Source organism: Papaver somniferum, chromosome 1 (assembly GCF_003573695.1).
Source record: "Papaver somniferum cultivar HN1 chromosome 1, ASM357369v1, whole genome shotgun sequence".
NCBI classification, from domain to species: Eukaryota; Viridiplantae; Streptophyta; class Magnoliopsida; order Ranunculales; family Papaveraceae; genus Papaver; species Papaver somniferum.
In genome coordinates, this window is record NC_039358.1 from 205,221,806 (window position 1) to 205,249,689 (window position 27,884).

At 36.8% G+C, this 27,884-nt stretch overlaps 2 protein-coding genes across 3 annotated transcripts; one reads left to right on the forward strand and one right to left on the reverse strand.

The window, feature by feature from the left end:
* Positions 1-242: 242 nt before the first annotated feature.
* On the forward strand, positions 243-1,348 carry LOC113313352 (cysteine-rich and transmembrane domain-containing protein WIH1-like). Of its 2 annotated transcripts, XM_026562119.1 has the most exons (4): positions 243-392; positions 511-609; positions 810-984; positions 1,107-1,348. In XM_026562119.1, exons 2-4 carry the CDS (start codon positions 594-596, stop codon positions 1,150-1,152), a joined length of 237 nt encoding a protein of 78 aa, XP_026417904.1. In that variant the 5' UTR covers positions 243-392; positions 511-593; the 3' UTR covers positions 1,153-1,348. The 2 variants fall into 2 exon arrangements, with proteins under 2 accessions (XP_026417904.1, XP_026417901.1); XM_026562116.1 differs by lacking the exon at positions 243-392 and having other exon boundaries at positions 420-609.
* A 105-nt stretch (positions 1,349-1,453) lies between these two features.
* LOC113313341 (probable glucan endo-1,3-beta-glucosidase A6) lies at positions 1,454-3,347 on the reverse strand. The gene is made up of 3 exons (XM_026562108.1): positions 3,045-3,347; positions 1,638-2,954; positions 1,454-1,552 (listed from the first exon to the last, which is right to left on the reverse strand). The coding sequence occupies exons 1-3, from the start codon at positions 3,094-3,096 to the stop codon at positions 1,515-1,517; spliced, it is 1,407 nt and encodes a 468-aa protein (XP_026417893.1). The 5' UTR covers positions 3,097-3,347; the 3' UTR covers positions 1,454-1,514.
* Between the last annotated feature and the right edge of the window lie 24,537 nt (positions 3,348-27,884).

The window sequence follows — 27,884 nt, forward strand, 5'->3', positions numbered from 1 at the left end:
TCCGGCACCGCACGATCGACAAATGAGATGGAAATTCGCACAGTTACATTGTAGTGTAATTTTCTTTTTAAGAGTAATGCGGCTGCTAGAAATTCCATTTAGAGATAAAAGGACAAAGATGATTATTTTGTGCGCCGAACGCACTCATGATTCCGGCATATTTACATGTGCTTGTGACAACCACTCGGAAACAAAAATGAATTCAATACTATAAAAACAGTCATCTCTCTCTGCTGTCCGAAAATTCCTGTGTTGTCTTTCTAGTCTAGAATACTAAATTTGGGGCGGGGTATTTTTTTCACTCGGTTTCCCTTTGGTACGTCTTTATGGCGGTCTAATCCTTGAACGCGTTTTGAATTGATTTCTCCTCTCATTTTGTTTTTCCTTCCCCAGTAAGTATCTGTTTCTATAAGTATGCAAGGCCTTAGTTTGTAAACTATTCAATTCAATTTTTATTATAAAACCAGCTAATATCCTCACCTAAACTACACCTTCCTTTCTCCTCAACAGCAACTACATCAGTTTGTATTTTTCTTCTTCTTCCTTCGTTATTATCATCTTCAGCAACTATCTTGTTCATTAACTAAAAGATCATGGCTCAATCTCAAGGTTTGTTTCTTCTCCATCACTTCAGTTCTAATTTCTTGTCATCATCATAGTTTAACTTAGAAGAAATTTCAGTATGATTAGTACTACAGTTTCAGTTTTTCATATATGGTCCGGTGACTTTTTTTTCCTTCCTTTTTTGGTTAATTCCTCCCGCCTCCCTAGCTAATACTGTTTTTCGTTTTGTTTTCTTGAATTTACAGGTCCATACCCTCCTCAATCATACCCACCAGCCCCTGCTGTAGAAGGATACCCACCACCTGGTGCTTTTGTTGCACCACCACCTGCCGGATATCCAGGTGCTGAGTATGCCGGTCAACAACAATCCCAAGCTCCCGGAGCTACCACTGACAGAGGTGATGGGTTCTTGAAAGGATGGTAAGTCACACTTCGCATCATCAATTTTACCTCTCAATTACTAATCAGTTCATAATCTTTTTAATTAGAAAATTTTAGTAGTACTAATTAACCTTTGTTGTTTTTTTGGTTGAAAATTGCAGTTGTGCTGCTATTTGCTGTTGTTGCGTCTTGGATGCTTGCTTTTAATCAGATTCTTCCCTATCACAGACATGATCACGCTTGGCACCTACAGCGATTTCTGTTGATTTAGACGCCTGGATACTGGTTTTTCTTTCTTTTTAAGCACACTTTATTCTTATGCTGGGAATGGGATATATTTTCTTTTTCCAATGTAATTAGCACAGATTGTTTTTATGATATGAGATTAGTTGATTTCTATTTATCTTGCATTGTCTTTATATGTTCTTAATTTTCCGGCCAAGTTAACTTTCACGATCCGAAACGAAAAAACACAAAAAAAAAAAAAACAAATTCATTATATTTTGCTGCAAAGTTTATTACAAGATCAATGTTAAAAATATATAAAAATTACACGTCAATCAACCTTCTCAAAGAGCCACACCAGGAACCTTGCAAGATCCATGACCTACATAAAAACATTTAGACGAGTAAATTAGTAATAAACAAAAATTATACCAGCGGTAAAAAAAAGATGAGATTGTAATACTTACTGGGATCTCGAGAAGTTTGAATTGCGAGTCCATTAAAGGAACAAGAAGCACCACTACTCCTCAACTGAGACCAGAACGAACTAAAAGCAAAATTTGCATGCGAAACTACTGAAATGGGCTGATAACATTCTCTCCCAGGATGGATGAGATCACAAGTTCCATTACCCTGTCCACATGCATATGTTATGGCAGACACCAATTCATTAGTCAAATTCCTTGCTTCATTTGCAACAACACACCAAATCTTACCCTCGTACGGTGCATTATTATTCCCCTTCGGCAACGCTTGGTACTCGGATTGTTGTCTACTCCCGGTCAAGTCGATTTCGTAGATGGGTCTCCCATCTGGATACATAACTCCCCAGTTTCTTTCTGTGCCGGGTCCTGGCTTCTGATTCTCATTGAACAAGGAGAAGATGAAAGTGGGAATGCCCCAAGTTGGTCTTGCCGGAGTACCAATAGTACTTCTAGTGCCTATGATCCGTTCGACGAGATTGCGGTTGTAAGTTGCGGCATTGTAGACGTTAGCTCCGACTTGATCAATATCACCAGCTGAAGGCCAACCAGTTTCAGCAATATACAAACGAACATTTTTAAACCCCAACTTGGTCATTGCAAAGACTACCGAGTCGAGCATCTGGTCAAGAAGATTGGTGTAGGATAAACCACTGAAGGGATCAACGTACGTATAATTATTCTCGTTCAAAAGCGCATAATCTAAGTTAATGTCTCCGGGATTTTCAGACCAAGGGAAGTATGGGTACACATCAAGAAAAAAGAACGATTTAGTCCGATTCAAGAATTGCAACAGTGGTTTTATAACAGGAACGGTTATATCCGATCTAAATGTCCCGCTAGAAGGAGGGAATGATGATTCAATTGCATCCATAGCCAATGGAGTACCAATCTTAATCTTCAAAAGGTCATACTTTTTCAAAGATCGTCTGAGATTTTTCATTGCAGGAACTAGATCAAACCAGAGTTGGCGATCTTGATCAGTACTGTAACTTAGAATTTCATTTCCAACTAGTAAGAAACGTATCATGGTTTTGGGGTAGTATGGAATGATGTTGTGCTGAACCCATAGATCAGCGTAATCTTGGTTTGCAGAAATGGGTGAGATTTCTTCGTTTGGGATCATAATGGATACTTGAATATTAGAACCGGATAGGAGTTGGAGAATTTCTGGGTTTGCATCATAGAGTTTTACTCTACTTGCATTTATGGATTGGATTAGTTGAATTGAAGCTTCAGGTGATGGGAGATTGTTGCCAAGTCGGCCGTAAGCTATGCCGATTTTATTCGACATTTTTGCATCTGTTCAAAAACATAAGTTGGATTAGAAACAAGTTCAATATGAAGATATTAACGAAACAAAGCAAAATGGTTTAGTATTGACTTAATTACTTGAGATAGATAAGAATGATAAGAGAAATAGAGCTACAAGAAACCCCTCCATTGCCACTGCCGTTTTTCTGTGTTCTGGCACTTGATTTTGGTGGCTGTTATGTTCCAGTGTAAATACGTGTGAGACAGTGAAATTAGTGGATTGGGGTTGGTTTTAAAGAAGATGTACAGAGATTAGAGGAAAAAACGCAAAGAGTGAGGGTAGTCTGTGTTTTGTAATGAAGAGGAAAAAGAAAGTGGGAATGGAGGAGAGGTTAATTAAAATAATGATCATGAAAGGTTTGAAGGTTGAACTACTTGCAGATAAATATCCATCCAAGAGACTAATCTACTAATTGAATTCCTGTTTTGAAAATTTTAAATTCGATGGGTTCTTTTTGTAGTTTATTAGTGATCAAGATGGGGAAATCTTTGTTAACTGAATAACAAAAAAGGTTGTTAGTTCAACTGTTTATTGGTCTTGGCCTAAATTAAGCTGTAGTACTGATGGTTTTAAGCGACTTGGTTGGTTAGCATCGATCTAAACTGGTGATTAAGGTTAATCTCTATCTAACTAGTCATTGAGTAGAGAACATGCCCGCACACTATTGATAAGTACATGAAAGGGGCTATTTAGGAACCCAAGCAAAACTAAAAATTGAAATGCAAGAGGCACTACTCTAATAAATTCAGCACGGAAAGTTAGATATTTGGAAAATATCTACTGATCCAGTGTGCCTAAACAACAAGAGATGAGATCAAGGCATCAAGCACGGGAGTTCTCGAGCAGACCTCGCTCCTAGTTATTAGTTCTCAGAATCTTCTCAATTAGTGCAATGCCAGCAAGAGGTCACCAGACTATACATAACGAATCTATTTGTATTTCCTGAATTCAAAAGGATGACCCAACTATAGGAGTATGAAAAATATCACTTATGTGATACATCAATGAAACATTTTATGTGTGCATATGCCATCTCACACAAACACAAGCACACAAAGAAACTTCGTATATTTGGAGACAAAATTTTAAGCACACACACAGGTCAAAGTTTCCTTACATCATTAAATTGCATTATAGAACTTGCTTTTTAGAATTAAAATCAGCAAAATCCATCAAGAAAGTAAAGAAAATAATGTATCGAACAACCAACACAGCGGTACAGACAATGTAGTCATATGCTGACACTTCAGAAATCCAGAAGCAAAGAGCTAACTGAGAATCATGCACCAGGAAAACTTCATCAGAAGGTCTGCTCCAAAATGTCTGTCTTTGTTCAATCCTCTTTCTTTTTGATATCATTGTTATTATTATTGTTGTTAATATGTTTTTGAAAAGGATAACTCCAAAATGTCCCACGAACCATTTCAATGAACAATGGTAACTGCAGAAGTGCAAATGAGATGGGAGGAATACAACTAAACAATGCTATAGGAATCGGAGCCCATGGAAATCTATCTCCAAGCACGATAGAGAGTGATGCACCAAAAGCTACCAGTATAGTGGCCATAGATACGAAGAGGGTTGCAAGACCTATTATCATTTTCCGTGGTAGGGATATCAAAAAGTCCACTTCCGCAAATCGAGAGGTATAAATGGCTAAGAACATGAGTACGGATGTTATGGAAGAGAATAAAGACAAGGCATCTGCTGCAGCAAAGACCACCAATGATGGGCTTCTCAAGAAAATAGGATACCATGAAAATGGGTCATTTGTCCAAATATTTTTAAATCACGGTTCAAATGGACGAGTAAAAAATAGTTTGGGTGAAATGTCAAAAAAAAAAAAAGTAAGGATGAAACTGGTTTCATCCTGTGTAAATTAAAAATAAGAAAAAATATTTTTAAATCACGGTTCAAACTGGTTTCATCCTAATTTAAATTTAAAAAATAGCAAGGATGAAACTGGATACATCCTGTGTAAATTAAAAATAAGAAAAAATATTTGAAAATGGGCACGATGAAACAGGTTGCATCCTGTCTATTTTTACATTTTTGTCCATTTAAACAATATCAAAATCTAATTGTCCATTTCACCCAGGAATTGTTGATTTTGGTCTTTTTAACCAATTTTGTGTTCTTACTACTACTGGTATCACTAATGTTACCTCCTGGAACAGTAAATGCTGCTGCAAATGCTACGGTAGAAACAAGAGCAGCAACTACCATGCATGATCCAGATGTATCTTTCAGCCATTTCTCTCCTTTCTCTACCAAGTCCTTGTATTCCGTTGTAAATATGTATTCAGCTATATCTCCTTTTTTATTTCTGTTGAGAACCTTGTGTTCCTCTGCTATAATGCTTTGGACACCCTGGACAAAAACACAATTACCAACAAAACTTAATGCAGATAATAACAATGAATCAAAAATGACGTATGCTAGCATGAAAAACTACAAAGTGGCTACCACGCCGCGTTAATAAAAAAACTATCAATTCATCTCAGTTAAATACTGTCCAAAATCTAAACTATGAAAGTGCAGGTTTTCAAAGTTTTCTAAGAAATTAAGTACTATGAAAATCATGCAGTTAGATGCCAGATTATAATAATATTTTCACACTCACCTTAAACCACTGCAATTCTCGTTGCATCTGAAGAACTGCTGATCAAATTGAGTTGATATGGAGGTGCTACGTGTGCAGTGTAATGCAAAAGAGTGTTACCATTTTCATCTTTCTTATTAATTAGATCCATCTTATCTATGTCATTGGCGGATTCACATATGACATCAAAAATATTTTCTTTTCGTTCCGCAACAGCCATTTGCAACATTGTTTGCCCACCTAAACCATGCCAAGCCAGGAAAGGAAATCTTCGAAGACACTCTGCTATAACCTCTACGGATCCATGCTTTATAGCTGTCTTTATGATGTTCGGATTTTCACTGAACTGTTAGTCGTCCTTGGCAGCGCCTTTTAAGCTTTATTACTTCTGATAATCTATGCATGTTTGGATTTTCAGGTATCATTTCCGTGGTTCAAGAAACAAAAGAAAAGATATATGTCAGACAATTTTGCAAGAGATACGGTCAGTTCCTGAACGGTTAAGTCTTCTTAATAACACTGTACCTGAACCACTCAACTGCAAAGACTTTCACAAATACCGTGCCTGGAAATTTGCAGACGCAACAGAACTTCGTGATATTCCATCGGTTGTCGCATCGAAATTCAGACTGGTCACATCAACAGATCTCGTCAACCAATTTTAGTTCTCATATTGAGGATGGTGATTACATTGTCCATTCAAAGATATTATGACCCTTCTTCGTATGAAATTCAACTCCACGGATACTATTCCGAGCTCTAAATACCTTAAGGCGAAGGAAGAACTGCATTGTTGGTTTATGTAAAATAGTAACATTTCTTACCAACTTTCCACGTTTCATTCTTTTTTTCTGTAAAAAAAAAACTTAATAGATGAGTACTTTAACATATATATAAATTTTATAAATAAAATATTATTTGAATGGATGAAGTTTCTGTCAATCTCTCTATCAGTTTAATGATACCAAAATTTGGTTGATACCCTTCGGCATAAAGCAAATAGTGTGGCTAGTGGTAGAGGATGGTGTCATATCCTTACTATTAATTACCACGGAAAAATAGGTGGCAAATGAATTTGGATAAATAGCCACAGAAACAAAACCGTGGCTAGCGTAGTGGAAAATAGTATTAGCCACTGGAGTATTTGTTACGCCAGGCCAGCCGTGGCAAGATATCTTTTACCAGGGAATTTTTATCAATTGCCACGGTTCTCTGCCGACACTAAAGCTCAATAATTTTGTAGTGTGATACTGTTTAAATGGACAAAAATGTAAAAATAGCCAGGATGTAAACAGTTTCATCCTACACATTTTCAAATACTTTTTCTTATTTTTAATTTACATCAGGATGCATCCAGTTTCATCCTCACTATTTTTTAAGTTTAAGCCAGGATGAATCCAGTTTCATCCTTGCTCTTCTTTTGGTGTCCATTTCGCCCATACTAATTTTTACTCGTCCATTAGAACCACGTTTTAAAAATATTTGGACAAATGACCCATTTTCTGTTATACAAACAAGACCATCACAGACTTATACAAACAGACAGAACAACAAAGTCCAACACAAAAAAAACTTGCTAATCAAATAGAACCATACTCTAGACATCAACTTCCAAAACAACAACAATAAATAACTTAACTCCTCAGATTATAAAAATCCTTAAGAATATGAGAATTAATAACTGCCTCAGGTAGCACTTCCCACTGATGGGAACATATATTTTTGCGAGCATACTTAGCTAAAGCATCAACACCTCCATTGCACATCCTATTTACAAATCTGACTTGAACTTGAAGTTCATTACATAAACTTACACATTGTTTGTTTGCAGCTGACTCGGTGTCTGGGTCTGAGTCAACCCCTCACTCGCACCGAGTCAGATGTCAAACTGTTTGGTTTTAAAGTTTTGAAGTACCTGACTCGTTGTCTGAGTCAGGGGTTACCTCTGATTCGGTGGCTTTTGAGTCAGGTATAAAAACACCCCTGACTCGATGTGTCCACCACTGACTCGTACAAAAAAAAACGAGATTTACCTCTGCTTCCCGATTGAAAATATTTTGCTTAATTTGTACGATTCGAAAACCGAAGAATCTCTGAATTAGATTTCTAATGTGTTCGAGATTGATTGTTTCCAAGTTCTTCACAAAATCGGGTTAGTTATATGTTTTTTAATGATAATTTTTCTGTAGTTTCTTAGGGGATTTTTGTTTAATGTTCTTGGATGTAATGGTGTTTTTATTAATGGGTCTTAATTATTTTGAGGTTTCAAATTATGGGTATGCATTATCGAAGTGTTCTAGTAATTTTCTATGCATGTATTAGAAGTTTCAACAAAGTTAGGTTTGTGAGATTTATGTGTTTGTGAAAATTCCTAAGAGTAAAATAATGTTTCCTTGTAATTTTTGTGTTGGTTTAGTTTTGTTCAGAGATGTTTTGTTTACTTTCTACAATAATCATGCCATGTGTTGAGTAGTCTATGCAAAGTATCCTGCAAGGATACATGATCATGATATGAACTTGGGATAGCTAGGAAAGATATCACAATGACATCTCTGGACCCTTGATGGATGAGCCGATTAAGACAGATGGACGCAGTAAGTACTCCAAAACCTAGTGTGAAAAATACGACAAATTTTTAAATTGGATTTTGTTTTACTTGTACTAAGGTATGAATAATCTTATATTAAAAAAAAACGGTTCAGTTTCTTTCTTGTTATTTGAACATGAACAAGATTTATGTCACTTGTATGTGTTTATGTGTTGGCTAAGCAGTAAAAGAATCTGTTAGCTTTCCCTATTTGTTCACTTGAATCTCGACTTGACATATCCACACTATGTGAACTACTATTCCAACTGATATGCTAACTTTTCAAATGCATAATTCAGACATTTTAGAGTAGCTCCTGATGTTTTTTCGTGTTGCAGGCATAAAGATGGCACACCCTTATTACTTTCAAAGGTATTAATGTGGATGTTTCGAATGGTCATGGCTCACTGCTACAATATGTTGTTGTTGCTGGCAAACACGATACTGTTAAAGTTATTCTAGAATCTGAATCATGGTGCCAATGTGAGTAAAATTTACCTTTTCTCGATCATGGTGCCAGTGTGAATAACTATTTAAAGTTAAATCCTATATACACGATATATCGTATAGTAAGCTCTTTTGATATGACTAAAAGCTTGCATTTTCTATTGTTGTTGAGTTGATTCCCTGGCTAAAGTTACTTTTTGAAGTTTTCAGCTTACTTATTGGGATGCTAGTGATCATAATACGTTCAATCCTAGCAACGTGCAAAGCCATGTCAAACTGTGGATATTCCAGCAAGACCACATTCAAGATGCAGTCTAGCAAGGTACTAAACTATGATTCCACAGCTATCCATAGGTGTAGAAGCCAAGAAGCTGGGACTTATGGTGACTGGAGCTATATGGACACCCAGGGATAACTGAACCTAATAGGAGTCAATAGAAACATAGGATTAACTCATTTATGTATGGTTACCCCGTCTTATGTAAATAAGATTATAGTTCTAACATTTTTTTTATACCCAGTAACTTGTATTCCTTCTCTTTGTTGTTTCATGTATCGTGTATTTCGAGTCATCTAATCTCAAGGGTGTTTTTTTTCTTAAATATTCCAGTCAATTCAGTCAGCTCTGACTCAAAAAACAAACACATTTTCTGAGTCAGACCTTAGTGAGTCAGATTAACATGAGTCAGGTGATTACAGTCATATCCAGACGACTCAGATGAGTCAGCTGCAAACAAACAAGGTGTTATATATTCTGAAATCATATTTTGATCCTCCCATCTAATTTGTTCAACCTGATGCTTTTGCACTACTTCTAACAAAACTTTGCTATCACCTTTCACTTGCATTCTAATTAGACCCTTACATTGACTCCATTGTAGCACCATCAATAGTGTTATAGCTTCTGCTTGGTCAATATCTCTTACATCTCCTGTATACTAATCTTTTTCCCATCACCAATCACCCAAATATGATATTTTCGAATCCAATATAAGCCGTTTTGTATTTCATTCCATATCCAAGTACCATGCCTCCTTACTTTACCATATAAAGGATTAACATTTTGAAAATATATGGCTTGTAAAAGTTGCACCCACTTAGCATTCTTCTCATTCAGCATTCGCCAAGCTAATTTAGCTAATAATGCTTTATTAAAAACTCGAAGATTTTTAAAACCCAAACCTCTAAATCTTTTAGGAACATTTAACTCCTTTCAGCCAATAAAATAACCACCTTGTTTTGATTTCTTGTTCAACTCGTAATTTATTTGCAAAGATTCTTGTTTGCACCGTACAATATTTTTTTACGATACAAACACGAATCTGGTGTTGATGTTGATCGATCTGCTGCAAAAACCCCTAGATGCTTAAGTTAGCTAGAGTTTTTCACAGGAGTTTGTGTAGAGAAGATTTTGTACCTTTCAGGGTTGTGAACCCCTCTATTTATATGTTGCAGATTAGGGTTTTACCCTAATTTCGAGATAAGCATAACTTGCCCTCCAAGTCTCCTAGAACATTCCAGAATATTCCCCGTGTGACTTGGTCAACAATCCTTCCAGATATTTTTTGAAACTTCCTGTAGGGTTATGGAATTATCAAGCAAAAAGGTGCAAAGGGTTGGTCCAAACAAATGAGTGTAAAATGCCAAGACCATGAAGAGTAATTCACTTAATCTCACAATGGGGCTTATAAATACGCAAGCCTAATCATCCGAGCCATTGGATTGGCTCAGCAAACAACTCAGTTGGCTCAGTTGACTCAGTGGGGAGCAAACATCCGTAAGTATAAAGAAGCGGGGCGCAAACATCCAGGGACCGCGAAGGTAAGTTACCACGTGATTCACAAGAAAACCGTCGTTGCTGCCGGACGGGATTCGGTCCAGCCGCCGAACACAAACACCGGATACAGCCGTCGGCCAACTGCTGGTGTCACCGTCGCCGGAAAAGGCCGCCTTTGCCGGCCAACAACAGATGTTGCTGATGATGATGGCGTCATGCAGACACAAACGACGGAATATGCTGAGAAATCTTCTGACGGCGTTATCACCGAAATGGAATATTCTGACAGCGTCATAGTCAACTAACGCCGTTATTTTTTAACGAAATATTCATGGAATATTTTGACGGTGTTACCGACGTTAACGGGATATTCCTTTCTCCAACGGAATATGCTGACGACGTCAGTCTATGCTGACGTCATCGAACACTGAACTGATGACTGTGGTTCTACTGCTGACGTGGTGCCCTCAACTGGCCCACTTTGCTAACGCGGTAATGGTGACGTGGCAATGATGATCTGGCACCTCCTTTCCTTAACTTGGATATTTGCACGTGGGATTCTATGTATAGTGCTTGTGAGGCCTTTCAGCCATATTTGGCTAAAAGATGAGCGTATTAAGCCCAAGTAAGCCCATTTTTAGTATGAAATATACATAGTACAAACATCTCCCCCTCTTAATCCATAATCTGTTATAGGTTAAGAAGTTCCGGTTTCCAATTCTATTGACGACTGAAATTCGCATTGTTCTGAAATGTTGCATAACTCGCCCCCAAGCACGTTGTTCAGAATGTTATGCAACTCTTCCCCACATATTGTAATGTTTGCACTGAGGTGTTATATATCTCGTCCCCAAGTGACTGAGGTGATATATAACTCGCCCCCTGTATGTAGTTTTGTCATGCTGCTCAATGCTCACGCAAGGGTGCACCTCCCTGCCGCATTTTGCTCGCGCATGGAATGAGAGGTTGAGTTTTTCTTCTATCTTCAATTCGCGCAGGGGGAAAATCCTACTATTCAAGATGCGCAGAGTTGAGATGTGTACATTTTCACATGCCTGGACAGATGAAAATGTTCGTCACATTATCAGACGTCCCATATGAGTGTATGTATGCTTGGAATAAGGTAAAAATGCTCGAACTGTGCATTTACCATATCTTTCAGGTGTTGGAGATATTTTTGACAGCAGACTCGAACCGTAGTTCTCGTCATTGAGAATGACTGTGGATCCGAACCCTCCGCAGTAGTTTAAAAATTAAATACGAACAACTTTGACAGAGTGAGGAATACCAAAATAATGTTGAATTAAATATCTGAATATGAATAACAAGATAAGTACCCACTGCTCGACAACATCTTCGTCGTTAAAACCTTTGCATGGAAAACCCAGTGGGATAAAGCCAACAAAAAGGAAAAAGAGTGCAGCAAAGTAGGATTGGAACGTATTACTCCTATGCGAATCCAACTAATGATATAACTTCTTCAGGTGAAATGAATTCCACGGTTACATGGCTTTGAATCTTGTGTACCGAGATTCTTTAAGTAGTAAGAACCTCGAGATGCTGGCTTGTCCACTATGTATGGACCTTCGCAGTTTGCTCCGGGTTTTCCGCAATTTGGTTCCATTATGGCTGCTCGAGTTTTCTTCAAGACATATTCCCCTGGTTTGAATGATCGTTCCTTGACTTTACGATCATAGCTCAGCTTGATTGCCTACTGGTATCGAACCAACTGTTGCAGGGCTTTTTCTCTCTTCTTCCAGGAGCTCTTTATCCATAGCCATTATGCTGTCTTTTTTCCCAGATTTGACAGCACGAGTTTTGGTGGTCTTAGCCTGTGTGAATGGGGAAAATCCAGTGGATCTTTTTTTTTTGCTGAATCACATTTTTTTATTAGAATAAAGGCAAAGCCTACAAAATTTTTACAGGACAGACTCTAAATTGTAGAAAAACACTGAATGAAAATTAATGAGATCAAATAATCCCCATGTTACAAGAATCAACATAACCTGTAATAAGCTACATTTGGCATTTCAATTCTTCTACGAAATGAAGGTCTTCCCATGTGCATAATTCTTTCACCAGCTCCAAGAGTTGCTCCCCTTTTAGGTAAGGAATCAGCTGAAAAATTAACTTCTCTGAAGCTATGCTCAAACTGAACATCATCTAGAAGTTGCATCACATTAATGTATCTTGTTTTAACAAACCAAAGGACTGTCTTGGTTTTGAATATATTGATTACAGTCTGATAATCAAATTGTATTATCACTCTCTTGCACTTCAAATATACTGCTATTTCCAATGCACACAGAATTGCATATACTTCTGCAACAAAGTTAGTTGCAATTCCAATGCCTCTAGAAAGGGTAGCTACTACTTGACACTCACAATCTCTTGCAATAATACCAAAACCAGCATTCCCTGGATTCCCAAATGATGCACCATCACAACAAAAAAAGGTATATCCAGTCGGTGGATATTTCCAATAATATTCAATTATCTTGGTAAATTTTATACTTCTCTCACCAAGCTTAAAGAAGGAGATTACCTGGTTGTCATAGTTCTGATTCCATCTGCTGCTTTTTATTCTGTGTCCCTCTTCATGCACCAGCTGATATATTCTTCTTTTAAATCTATTGATGTTGGGCTTCACTTCATTAAAAAGTTTTTCATTTCTCTGAAACCATAATTCCCTCATTGTGGCACAAGCTGCAGTTAACCAAATTTCCTTCACCAAAGGACTTTTGTTCTTGGCAGCCTTACAGATATCATTAAAGGATAATGGATTTTTAAATTCAAAGATTTCATTCATCCAGGACCAGATAGCAACGATGAATTTGCACTCCCATAAGGTATGTTGCATACTGTCTCGTTCTTCTAAACAAATAAAACATATTGATGGCAATTCATAACCTTTGTTTCTCATAACTACATCATCCACATACACACCTTGTTGGAGTTTCCAAAAATTACTTGTAATACTTGGATGTACAAATGATTTCCAAATAAATTTAGGCCATGATAAAACAGGTTCTTTGATTCTTATTTTCTCCACTACAATTTTAGTTAAGAATTCTCCGTTTTTGTCTGCAGCCCATACCCTCTGATCTTCACCTCCACTAAAATCTGGAAATGCACTTGCATAAATGAAAGTTTTCATCTCAGATGGAATGACCCATTTATTGTCTTTCAGTAAACTCTTTACTTTCATCCCAATGTTTTCCTTAACATAGTCAGTCATGCCTATTACATTAATCAAAGGATCTTGGCCATACCAAATATCATACCATACAGAAATGTTATTACCATTACCAACACACCACTTGACATCTTCTTTTAAGTAGTTCCAAGCCCATTTTAAGCCCTTCCAAACAGATGATTGCCTCCAATTGGTTGTCCATTGGCCCATTTTATCCTGAAATTTAGCATGAAAGAATATTTCCCATTCTTCTTTTGAATTCAAAATTCTCCACATCATCTTCATTAACAGTGATTTGTTTATTACTTCAAGTCTTCTAATACCAAGACCTCCTTCTGCATAAGGTGTACAAATCTTCCTCCAAGCTAATGTTTTGAATTTTCTACAGTCACTATATCCAGTCCACAAGAAGTTTCTAATGATTCTCTCACACACTTTGATCACTGAAGATGGCCATTTATATATGGACATGTTGTAAATGGGAACACTGCACAATACAGACTTAACTAAAACAAGTCTATCTTGGAAAGATAGTAATTTACCTGTCCAAGCTGCCAATTTGCTTTGTAACATTTCTACTATTGGCCATACCATAGTTGAAGTGATTTTTCCTGGTGCAAGAGGTACTCCCAAGTATTTATCTAGAAATGTTGATAAGTCCATATTCACTAGCTCACAAATCAATTGCTTCATCGGCTGTGATGCACCATCAACAAAGCATTTAATCTTCACTCTGTTTATAATTTGACCTGAACTAGCTTGATATTCATCCAATAATTTAACTAAACTTGCAAGACTCTTTTTGGCACCATTGCAGAATATAAATACATCATCTGCAAAGAATAAATGTGTTGGATGTATTCCTTTCTTGATTATCATAGGTTTTATCTTTCCTTTTTCAACCAATGCAGAGATGTTCCTGCTTAGCACATCCTCCATAAGAACAAATAAGATAGGTGACAAACGATCACCTTGTTTCAACCCCCTTCCAACTGAAAAGAATCAACATGGACCCCCATTTACCATCACATATATTCTTGCAGATTCAAACAAGGTAAGTAACCACTCACACCAAGCTGAAGAAAAGCCATACTTTTGTAATACTTTGAACAAAAACTCCCAACTGACAGAATCATAAGCCTGTGATATGTCTAATTTTATACCAACATTTCCACCTCTTATTTTGAATTTCATCTCATTCACCAATTCTGAAGAAAGCATAACTTGCTCATGAATACTTCTGCCTTTAATGTATGCCACTTGCTGAGGAGAAACCATTTTTTTCCATTAAAAGACCCAATCTTGTTGTGATTATCTTAGTAAAGATCTTGAAAATGACATTACTTAGACCAATTGGCCTGAATTGATTTGCAGTTTTTGCACCTTGAGTCTTTGGAAGTAAAACTAGAAAACTAGAGTTCATACCTTTGGGGATAAATCTTCTTTTCCAACAAAATTTAACAGCTTCCACTAAATCTTTTTGAATGATGTCCCAACAGCTTCTATAGAATATATATCAGAGAAACCACCAGGTCCTGGTGCCCTATCTGGATCAATATTAAAAACAACATTTTTGATTTCTTCAACTTCTGGAATTGCATCCAATTTTTCCTGATCTTCTGCAGTTATGACAGTTGGAACAACATCTAACAATTCTTCAACAATATTAACATTTTTGAACTCAAATTTCTAATCTTCATTTTTGTATGGAAAAAACTTGTGTTAGCAGATCCTTCAACAACCCACTTCACTCTTGATTTCTGCCTAAGTAAAGTGTTAATTTGTGTTTCCCTGCTAGCATGATCATTTTGAGCCTGAACAAGTTGATCCAACACTTCTGTGTTGAAAGGATCATCATCAGATATTTGCATTGCCACTTTAACTTTTTCTTCTGCTTCTTGTAACTTCACATTAACATCCCCAAATACTTTCCAGTCAGTTCCATTCATTTAACACCTTTTTTAAATCTTTCAATTTATGAAAAAATTTATATGTTTGATCACCTTCAACATGTTTATTCCAACATTTTGTAAATACTTGCAAAAAGTCAGGATGACTAAGCCACATCTTTTGAAACTTTCTAGGAACATTTTTAGGCTTTGGAATGTTAGCACAACCACCCAAAAGAGGAGCATGATCAGATACAATCCTCATCCCAACTTTGTACCCCCAATCACCATAAATTTGCAGCCATTGTTGGTTAAAAATCACCCTGTCTAAATTGCATAAAATTCTTCTACTACTATGCTGACCATTTGACCATAATACTCCTGGGAACTCTTCTGTCCATTTCCCTTTCGCCTTCTCCAGACTTTTCTTGAGATTTTCCATAGTAACACGATTGGTCGCTTCCGCCTTCCCGTTGCTCTGAGCATAATAAGGAGCTGAGAAATGTGGCGAATACTCAGGTTCTTACAGAATTCTTTGATTATTCCAGAATCGAACTGATTTTTGGAGCGTGCTCTTGGCATGTATGTCTAAAAGTACCCTTGGGTAAGTAACCTGTGTGCGAGACTTCTTCCCCAAAAATGGTTGCCACATATTCCTTCGTGAGCCTCAATATTTGTTGACCTTCATCGGATGATATGCATCACAAAAATGGCTCCAAATCTACAGGTTTGCGGTACAACTGTCCCTCGATCATCAAATATCTCCATGCATTCTTTTTCACTTTCGAAGCGAGATTCTCATATTCTTGGAGTTCATTGGTTGTCAAGTACCGAATATAAGGTTGACGCCAGTCTGAAGTGTTTAGAGCAAGATCGCCTGAATCTTCTATCACTGGACTGTCAACATCCATATTGCTGTCAATGTTGCCGGTATTTTCCTGAAATGGTGTAGTTACCTTCTATCCCCCACTAATATGTTCGAGGGCTAGAACAAAATGGTCTTCGGAGATGCTAGGTGACTCTTGGAAATCAAGTCTAACGAACCGAGTAGTATCAGTATTGACTGCGGAAGGCAGATATGTTAAAGCGTCAGCATGCCTATTTTCCATTCGCGGTCGCTTACCAATGGAGAACTGGTCGAACTCGTTTACCATCTCTCTCATGCAATTTAAATACAGGGCCATCCTCTCGTCCTTGGCTTTGTAAGTACCAAAAAACCGATTGACTACTAGCATGGAATCGGTTCTCAGCTTCACATTCTTTGCCTCTCGATGTTTGCCATCTTTCAATCCAACAATCGATGCTTCATATTCGGCCTCATTATTTGATACGTGAAATCCCAATCTGGTCGCTTTCTCGATCTTTGAACCATCGGGAGTAAGGATGACACATCCATTCAGCCTCATTTTTTGTATGTTTGGACCTTAGTGTATATATATCCTATGCATATTTTGAGTTTTTTGTTTTCTCCCGACCCATCATTTGGATCCAACTTAAAAAACTAACTCTTTTTTATTTTTATATTTGAGTCAGACCTTAGCGAGTTAAATCCAGATACATCATGTGATCTGAATCCGATCCAGACAAGTAAGATATGGAGATAAAAAATAGACAATTTGTAAATTACCATACCAGATATAGTTGCTAAAGACAGTTGAATTTTGAAGGCATAGCCTAACGAGTCAGGTACAAAATGGTACCTGGTTGAGATTATTCCTACTAGTTACATATATGAGTTGAGCCATACAACCAAGTCATAACAAGACAAACTAGAATGCATCCAAATTGACAAACTAGAATGCATCCAATTCATAAGTACCCATTTTGTACTTATTTCGGTATTTTATCTCTTTGTAGGTGTTTTTGGAGAAATAAGCTTTTGCGACGAAATTGGCTTGAAAAGTTGTTAAAGGCACCTGGGAGGACATTTGTTATTCGGAATCTCGCTTTGGATAAGGGGTAACCCATTTCTAGGCATGTGCTAAAGGGACACCAGAAATGGATAAGGGGGAGGTCACCTTCACCGTTTGAAAACAAGTTTTGGCGGGAAGCATGTTCTTCACACCTGCAGATTTAGGATTCGATTTTTGGGCGAGCTACAATGAGACTAAAGGGCTGAAATTGAATGGGTATCTTCCTTAGGCCTAAACAGGCCTGGTGAAGTCTTTGAATTGCACCCAAATTGGCTAGAAACCGAGTTGGAGCTAAACAGGGAAGGTATTTTTACACGGACCTTATTGAGCTTATTTTTGGAAGTTCTAGAGAGACTAAAGACCTAAAACTCTTTCCAAAGATACATATCTATCTAAGGAAGAGTTTGAGATAAGTTGGAAAGCTCGGAAACGCGTGAAACAATTTTGGGAAGAGATTATTGCCGTAACTGCCAAGAAAAGAAAATAAGAGATTTCGAGAAGTTTTGGGGAGATTAAATCGCTCTGTTGGCTATATATAAGTTGTTGGGAGTTCAAGGAAGGGGTTCGAACAGTTTGGGGTAATTTAGAGAACCACATGAGACAAAAATCAGAGTTACAGACATTCGTTTCTGCTGGTGTAGAAGGAACAACACGAGGAGAATCGACCCTCACCTAACTGTCGCAGAAAACTGTCGTCCTTCTACAGCACTTAGCTTCTATCGTTCTGTAACAGTTCCGCTTGTAACAGAAACAGTCAGTCTGTAACGCTTATAAACGTTGCAAACTGTCTTCTTATTACTTTTTCATTCTTTTAATCAACTTTTGGGCTATAAACATGTATTTTGAGCAAGTGATTAACACGAGGAGCTAAACCCCATCACTGGGACGACGGAGGAAGCCTTATTTCACAATTGTTTGGTAATTATAATTGAGTCTTCATGACTTTTGCACTTGTTTTAAATTGATTTATGATTTTTACTAATTATTTGTGATTTCGTTTGATGTCGTATGCTTAGACTTAGATCTTTGATGCGTCATGCTTGTGATTTACAATTAATGTTGTACAAAATCTACCTTTGGCAAAGAAATAGAGTCTATAAAAGAGCTATAATTGTTTTGAGTCATTATTTGAACCAAGTGATTGTGATTAGTGGTGAAATCCTAAGTCTCGGTACCTCTCGATATTCGTGACAACCTTGTGAATATATTTTTAGTATTTTTATTCTTAGTTCTTAAATCAAACCTTTACACAACCCGAGTTGAACGAATCTTATTACCACTTTTTCTACAACAATTAAAATCATATCAATTTTTGGCGCCGCCGACGCGGATTTGTATTAGGTTTTAGGTTTTAGATTTATTTTATTTCTTTTAGAATTTTTGTTTTCTTTTATGCCTTTGGTATTTTTTGATTCTTTTCAGATTTGGAGCGAAGCTACAAGGAAAAAAAATGCTATAAAAGGAAAGCATCGCCAAAGAAGGAAAGAAAAGAGGAATCTAAAAGGAGTGAAGAAGAATATTTTGTATATAGTTATTTTGTTTTATTTTTAGAAACTGTAAATAGGGTTTTAGTTTTTGTAATTTTTCTTTTTATTTTTGGACACTTTTTGGACTTTATTTTTGGACTGGACATTATTTTTAAAACCCTAAGGAAGGGTTAAGATTAAATATAAACCGTTTGCAGGGAAGGACGACAGTTACGATACTGTCTCGGCCTCTCGGTTTCGTACACTGACATCGGAGTCGGTGGCCTGAGTCGACTTCAACGGTTCATCGCCCGTCTGGTACGGGAGGTAAGACTCTATCCACCCATGAATCCCCTGTCTTTGGGTTTTATTTTGTGTGACAACTCACACCCCTGCAATAGAATGTGGAACTGGTATTACAATAGCCAATACAATGAATATCCGACTGAGTTTCAAAATGGACGTTACTACTTTGACCATAATGTGAATAATGGTTGGGAACATCAGCCTTTTCAAGGTTATGACTCATACCTTGATGAGCCCAATTACTATCCACACACGCACCGTTCATATGAGCAAAATTCTTATATTTCTCCTTTAGAAGAGTCCCTCAGGAAATTAGAGGAGTCGACACGTAAGTTCGCTGAGATGAATAACTTAGTTTATGACGAAAGAGAACTTTCTATAGAGGAGTCCTTCAAGCTGATAGCTGAGACGAACGAAATAATTGCTCGAAATAATCTTAATTTCTAATACAGTGTTTCCAATAATACCCTTGAAACTGAGGATAGTAATTTTCATAATCAAGATGACGAGGATAAAATTGGTAACACTACTTGTTTAAGGGAGGTTCAACCATTTTCATGTTATTATAATGATGATTATGATGAGGATAGTGTTGATAAAGAATTTGAAATAAGTAGGCATAGCGATCAGGAATTTTTTACTCCAGTTGATCTTAATAATAATATTATTTCTAGTTTAAATCCAAATAATTTTAATAATTATTCATCTATTCAAAAGGACGGGGATTTGATTAGAGATACTTCCGTTTTAGACGATGTAGTATTTCCTTATGATTACGAAGCCAACGATGGTTTAGAGGAACGAGTTTTTTCTGAGAATATTGTTTTAGAGTCTAGCGATTTAGAAACATTAGACAAAGAAAGTGAACTCGTAGAGTTGAGTGAGGATGAACCTGACTTAGAAGAATCAATGGACCATTTTCAGGAATCATATGACCTTGAAATTAGGGAAGTTGTGACTAGTGTTTCTAGAGACACCCAAAACTCTAAGTTTGGGGGTGATTATCATTCTTCATGTGCCTTAACTCTTAGAAAGGTCCCTCACTTCGGACTTGACATATGTGCCTCAACCATTTTGCAAGATTATCTTCATACACGTTTTCTTGAACATAGTGATGTCCATAAGGAAGTTCAGTTGTTAGAAACCCATCCTCTGGTTGATGTGGTTTACCCAGCTATGATATCCAGATTGACTTTGTTTTCCCACCAAATATTTTTCGACCAATTGTGGGAACGTATAAGTTTCATATGTGTCGATTATTAAGTTTTGAGACTAAACCTAATTACTTTAGGAGATTAGGGTCGACACATTTGTTCAAGGAAGACCACCACTCTCTTTGTGGTCAGTTGTGCGAGTCAAAACTGATTGACTTTAAGGATCCACAATTATTCAGGTTATTGTTATGTGCTTTTAAGTTTTTACCTGAGTTTCTTCAGACTCTAATACCTGAACCGGACTTTAGCTTTGAGGAATTCCAGCGCATGAAAATATTTTATCTAGACCCTTTCATAGAGCCTGAACCTGAACCACAGCTAGATGTAGTTGTCTTAAACATGAAACTAGACAAGGGTGTGCTTTATTTGTTTATTTTTTTGACAGGTTGCAGATTCCTTTTATTTCTGATAGCTCTATTTGGTTTTGATGACCCACAGAAATTTCGGCTATTAATTTTTGATTCTATGAGGTGATTAATCCTTTCTTATGTCTGGATGAAGAATTTAAACTTAGCACTTCTTGGGAGGTAACCCAATATTCATGCGACACGGTAATATCTTTCCTTATCTCTTTTGCTTCAAATGGTAAATGTTTCTCCTTGTTCATGCTTTTAATTTTATCTTTAGAACATTGAGGACAATGTTAGATTTAAGTTTGGGGGTATGGGAGAAACTTTTTAGTTGCAATAAATAAACTCCAGAGCCTAGAAATTTATGTTTATTAAGGATGGCACTAACCAATCTAAGTGGATGGAAGCATTTTGGTTATAGGAGTTGAGGAACCAATGATTAGATGGAAACATCTAATGAGTCTATTCATAAAAGCACAGAGCTCAGGTGTTAGAAATAACATGATAGTTTCACCATATCTCGTTGAGTCCTTTTCACTTCTATTTTTATTTTATTTTGTTTTTAAACTATGTACTCTAAGTGATTAGGTGGGGCTCACGATTCAAGTTGTTACCAATGCTAGGGTGAATTAGAGTAATTGAGATACCATGGGAAAAAAATGGTAGTTACCAAAAAGTTGAAAAAAAGAGAAAATATTGAGACCAGACCATTTGACCAAAAGGAATAAATTCAATAAAGTCGACCACTGGTACCCTTGTATATGCCAGTTGTGTTGACCTAGAGTTAGGTTATCGACCACTGACACCCTTGTATATGCCAGTGTGTTGATATTAGTCAGACTAGTATTTCAATCCATTAGGATAGGTTCATTTTGGCGGAGGCCTTCAGACAGATATGGGAAACGCCGTTGACTTAGTAAACATCAAAACCATCTATTTTTTTCTATATCCATCTTCTTGATCTATCCATGTGATTAGTTTTGACTCCATCCATAGTGCAACTATCTGAGTAGGGATCTGTCAGTTATGTATTAATTTTAGTATGCTTGAGTGCAAACTCGTGTACATCAATTGGAATTTCGCATCAGGGTACTTCCTCCTGTAGTCAATAAGTATGCCAACCTAGGAGATTCTTTAGTGCATTCCAAGGTTCTGCGTAGATAGCTAGGTCTGGAGTAAAGGTTTTGTGGGTATATCTCTTGTAAGACCTCCCGAGACTATAACTCGGCCACTAGGGACACCTAGGGGTTTAAAGGCTTATTGCATACGCTAAATGCAATCGACGATGCCTGCGACGGTGAGTTGGGATTTTATTTTGTAGTTTTGATTTGCTCGGGACTAGCAAATAATAAGTTTGGGGGTATTTGATAGACGCATTTATGTGTCTATTTTCATCTCTATTGTGTATACTGTTAGTACCCATTTTTGTACTTATTTCGGTATTTTATCTCTTTGTAGGTGTTTTTGGAGAAATAAGCTTTTGCGGCGAAATTGGCTCGAAAAGTTGTTAAAGGAACCTGGGAGGACATTTGTTATTCGGACTCTCGCTTTGGATAAGGGGTAACCCATTTCTAGGCATGTTCTAAAGGGACACCAGAACTGGATAAGTGGGAGGTCACCTTCACCGTTTGAAAACAAGTTTTGGCGGGAAGCATGTTCTTCACACCTGCAGATTTAGGATTCGATTTTTGGGCGAGCTACAATGAGACTAAAGGGCTGAAATTGAATGGGTATCTTCCTTAGGCCTAAACAGGCCTGGTGAAGTCTTTGAATTGCACCCAAATTGGCTAGAAACCGAGTTGGAGCTAAACGGGGAAGGTAGTTTTACACGGACCTTATTGAGCTTATTTTTAGAAGTTCTAGAGAGACTAAAGACCTAAAACTCTTTCCAAAGATACATATCTATCTAAGGAAGAGTTTGAGATAAGTTGGAAAGCTCAGAAATGCGTGAAACAATTTTGGGAAGAGATTATTGCCGTAACTTCCAAGAAAAGAAAATAAGAGATTTCGAGAAGTTTGGGGGAGATTAAATCGCTCTGTTGGCTATATATAAGTTGCTGGGAGTTCAAGGAAAGGGTTCGAACAGTTTGGGGTAATTTAGAGAACCACAGGAGACAAAAATCAGAGTTACAGACATTCGTTTCTGCTGGTGTAGAAGGAAGAACACGAGGAGCATCGACCCTCACCTAACTGTCGTAGAAAACTGTCGTCCTTCTACAGCACTTAGCTTCTATCGTTCTGTAACAGTTCCGCTTGTAACAGAAACAGTCACTCTGTAACGCTTATAAACGTTGCAAACTGTCTGCTTATTACTTTTTCATTCTTTTAATCAACTTTTGGGCTATAAACATGTATTTTGAGCAAGTGATTAATATGAGGAGCTAAACCCCATCACTGGGACGACGGAGGAAACCTTATTTCACAATTGTTTGGTAATGATAATTGATTCTTCATGACTTTTGCACTTGTTTTAAATTGATTTATGATTTTTACTAATTATTTGTGATTTCGTTTGATGTCGTATGCTTAGACTTAGAGCTTTGATACGTCATGCTTGTGATTTACAATTGATGTTGTACAAAATCTACCTTTGGCAAAGAAATAGAGTCTATAAAAAAGCTAGAATTGTTTTGAGTCATTATTTGAACCAAGTGATTGTGATTAGTGGTGAAATCCTAAGTCTCAGTACCTCTCGATATTCGTGACAACCTTGTGAATATATTTTTAATATTTTTATTCTTAGTTCTTAAATCAAACCTTTACACAATCTGAGTTGAACGAATCTTATTACCACTTTTTCTACAACAATTAAAATCATATCACTGAAAAACATCCCGATCGGTTTAACACGAAAATATTGAGATGAACGAAAACTTACTATTATTCATTGAAATTGAGTAGAATTTTCCAAATTCAAAAGAACGTAAACATCAAGAAAATACATTAGAGGCCTCCTTAGTGAAACTATTTTCGTTCTGGCACATGTTTATTTTTGAATTTTGGCATATTAGTAAATAACAAAAGATGTTTTCGATTTTAAGAATATTTATGTTGAATCAAGAAATTTCTTGACATGCCATTCATTTCATACGGTTAATTCTTTATTTGTTTGTCTCCAAGTTTCTGTTTGTAAACTTTTGGAAAAACATCTCCATATATATTGATTTAGGTAAGCAATGAAGAGAATGTCCAAAGATATTCCTTAACAGCTAAAGGAAGAGAATCCCAGGATCGAAACATAAGTAAGTTAAGAATCTTTTAATTAAGGTTATTAATTTCATTTTGTAGGGAAATTTCAGAATTAGTAATGTGCATTTATTAATTAGAATTTCCGACAGATTTCGATCATTATTTTGGACAGAGCATTTCCAGGAATTATGGAAACTGAATTTGTGCTTTAATGAATATCTTGAGAATATTTTCGGTTTTGGAAATTCCTTGGTGTCCAAACTTCCTTGTCTATAAATACTTGAAGTTTTCCTTTCTAGCAAACTAATCCTTCGTAACAACAGACTTCCTCTTTTGTTTTTGTTTTTGTTACTGGTGTAGCCGCCTATTCAGAGAGGAGAGTAACCTAATTAGGCAAAATATCTTACGTCCGCTCAGTTTAAAGCCTTCTTTGGGATTGAGAATCTCTAGCGTGTACCGTTGGTGGGAAACTAGATAATTGCGGTTTATCTTTTGTTTTCGATTGATTTGATTGACTAACGGTGGTTGAAATTTGATTGCACCTAGTTTTTTTATTCTTGAGAATCTTCTCTTCTGATATAAGATTCACTCAAACTAGTTCAGAGTTTCGACATGGATCTTTAGACTGTTGTGAGTTCTAAAGATGATCTTGTGATAATCCATTGTTAACAGACTTTGTTCTGTGTGTGATTGACCACAAGAGATTCAAGTGATTGTGTGTAGGTTTTTATTTAAGATTTAATAAGATTTAAAGACAAATAAGATATTGAAGATCTGACTTTGGTTTATAATCTTTGGTGTGCACAATACTTGTTTCGGTAAAAGAGGATCCAATTAATAATCGGTTTATCCTTGTGGTAGATTGGATTGATTAATTGAGTTGATCGGCATCAACACAATTCTTTTGATTAAGAATGTTGTTGGCTTAATCTTAACGATTACTTCGGTAATTGAACATAAGATAGATCTAAGGACCTGACGAAGGAGTTTATGTTAAGATAAACGGAAGAGACTTTGTCCGACTCATATCACTTGGTTGAATAGAGTTGATACCAAACAGATTTTTTGTTCCTTTACTGTTTGGAATACGAACCAAAGGAATTGTTCCAAGTATGTGGCTTATTTATAAGTTGGAGGTGTGGGATTACAGACGGAACTAGGTGAACTATAGGTTTAGTTCTAGACTACGTGGCTTATTTATAAGTTGGAGGCTTGGTCTCAACTATACGAAGTTAGGTGTAATTTTGTGTAGCGACTTAATCCTGAGAGTATTCAATTCTAGACTAGGTCCCGGGGTTTTTCTGTATTTGAGGTTTCCTCGTTAACAAAATCTTGTTGTGTCATTTACTTTATATTTCCGTATTATAATTGTTTTATTATAATTAAAGTAAATCTCACAAACGTTAATTCTTATTTACTTGATAAGCAATCCTATTGTGTTTGGTCAAGTCTGAACCTTTGTATCAAGTAAACATACTTCTTTGTTGTATTGTCTTGATCTCGTATCCATAGACGATCACACGAAGTGTGAACCGATTAGTTGTATTGTCTCGACTCAGTCCATAGACAATCACTTTCGGATAAAGGACTTATAGGTAGGAAAAGTTTTAGCTTGAGGTATATTTGGGTACCCTCGCCTTTTCAATTGGTATCAGAGCAGGCAAACACGAAAAAATCTAACAATCTGTGTTTGGTGCAATCCAACCTATAAGAATTGAAGCTAATGTCCGATTCAGTTAACGTTATGCAAGAGTATGAATACTCAAATGTTGAAGATGCTACCACTTTGTTGACTCATGATCCAGGAGTTACGAAAACATCTATGTCTATTTATGTCTACCTCTTCATAGGATCGGTTCTCGTTTACCCAGATTCGGTTCAACAAATCACAAACTCGATCATACCATCTCAGGTGATTACTTAACATCGGTTTCACTAATAAAAGTCATATCAATACATAAGTCAAGCCTTTGTGAATAGTTTTACCAAGAACACAAACAAGTCGTGAGCGGTTATACTAAATCACGCATATTGGTTGTTCATAAGATATGCAATGAATAACAAAACCAATAACACCTGGAAATTTCCTTTTCGGTTCACAAACAATTTTATGAACTTACTTCCTTAGAACACATGTAAACATTGTTCCCTATGATGAAATCCTCACCTCATACCCATACATAATCACAATAGCATTCAAATGATTATGGCGATGTCTTATCTACAAAGTTTGATGGTTAAGCAATAAACCTCGTATTGTATTCCTTAATAATATGTCTATCTAGAGTTCAAATATGCATGACTTGAAAGATACGTTAGGGAATGAAACAGTTCAAGTCAAATATCACTAACCTCAAGTGGAAGGATGATTGTTGTCGTTGTAGCTCCTTGCTTCTTCACATCTTCAAGACTTCGCAATACTTGTAATGTCTCACATCCTAATACTTTCAATCTAACCTATACGAAGTTGACTCTAGTACATAATCAAGCGACTCTTAACATGATTTTTGATTCACTAAAATATGACAACCAAACTTGACATACCAACGCTTGGTGGGTTCAACCGAGCCATGCTCTAACACTTAGAGACATCCTCAATGCCTCCCAACTCTCTGGTAAAGTATTTAGCAACAGATAAGCTTGCATTTCATCGGGAATACTCAAATCCATAGATGTGAGATGATTCATGATGCCCTTCATGTTATTTAAATGTTGCGTCATTGAACTTCCGTCCTTGTATTTTAACTTTCCAAGCTTTGCAAATTGAAGAGATTTTGTGCAAGGAGATTGATGGCCATATATCTCTTCCAACTTTTTCCATAAAGAATATGCTAGTGTCTCACTAGCCACATGATGGAAAATAGAATCATCAATCCATTGTCGAATAAAACCAACAACTTTACGGTTAGCAAGACGCCACACATCTTCATCAGTCTTGTCAGGCTTTACTCATTTCTTCTCTATAAGAGCATAGATATCTTTGCCATATAATAAGTCTTCCATCTTCGCCTTCCATATCACGTAATTCTCTCCGGTCAAACTAATCATTCTAGTACTAGTGCTACTTTCCATATTTCCCACGGTTATCCCGACCAACGTAGCTCTGATATCACTTGTTGGGGGAATTACCGATCCGGGACGCTATGCACAATATGGAAGCTACACAAGCAATAATACGCGATACGACGAAAATAAAACCAATCACATAACATCAATGATTAAGGGCAAACTTCCACTATATCAAATAATGGGATACAACGATATCTCCAAAATTGGGTTCCACAAAACTTCAAGGTGCATATAGCACTTGGATAACAATGTCCTCTTTCTCTACTTACTCACCGCTAACACCGCTAACGATGGATAAACAAATTCCTTACCAAATACTTAGGTAAATTCAACCAATAACAAAACAAAGAAGACGAGAAACTTACTACTACTAGGATTTGAACAAACCCTAGAAACCCTTTGAAGATATGTAGGATGCGGTGGATAAATCTTCACCAACCAAACCGATTCTTCGCTAGAACACCCTTCTTCTTCAATCTCACAAAATCTTCACCACAAATCCCTAATGGCGGCTGCACTTCTTTTCTCTTTTCTTCTTGATTTCTTCGCGGCACCAAAACCCCTTTCTCTGTTTTATGTCACGGCTTGCTACACACTTGTTCTCACAAACAAGAGGTTTATATATCACAACCTATTTCCTTTTCTAACTTAACCTAACTAAGCAGCTCCTAGTTAGCTCCCCCTTATTTGATAAGGGTCACCGACTATTGGGCCATAAGGGCGTGAAACCCAACAAGAACTACATAATCGGGTTACAGAGGAGTGATTATTGATACCGGTTAGACCAACACAGCTCTTGTTGCATATGCATATGATCTCTTGCTTGCGGAATTGAGGAAACAGATGATACAGCTGAAAAGGCAGAATCTCTCCAAGTATGACTAGTATTACCTAGTTACGATGGAACAACTT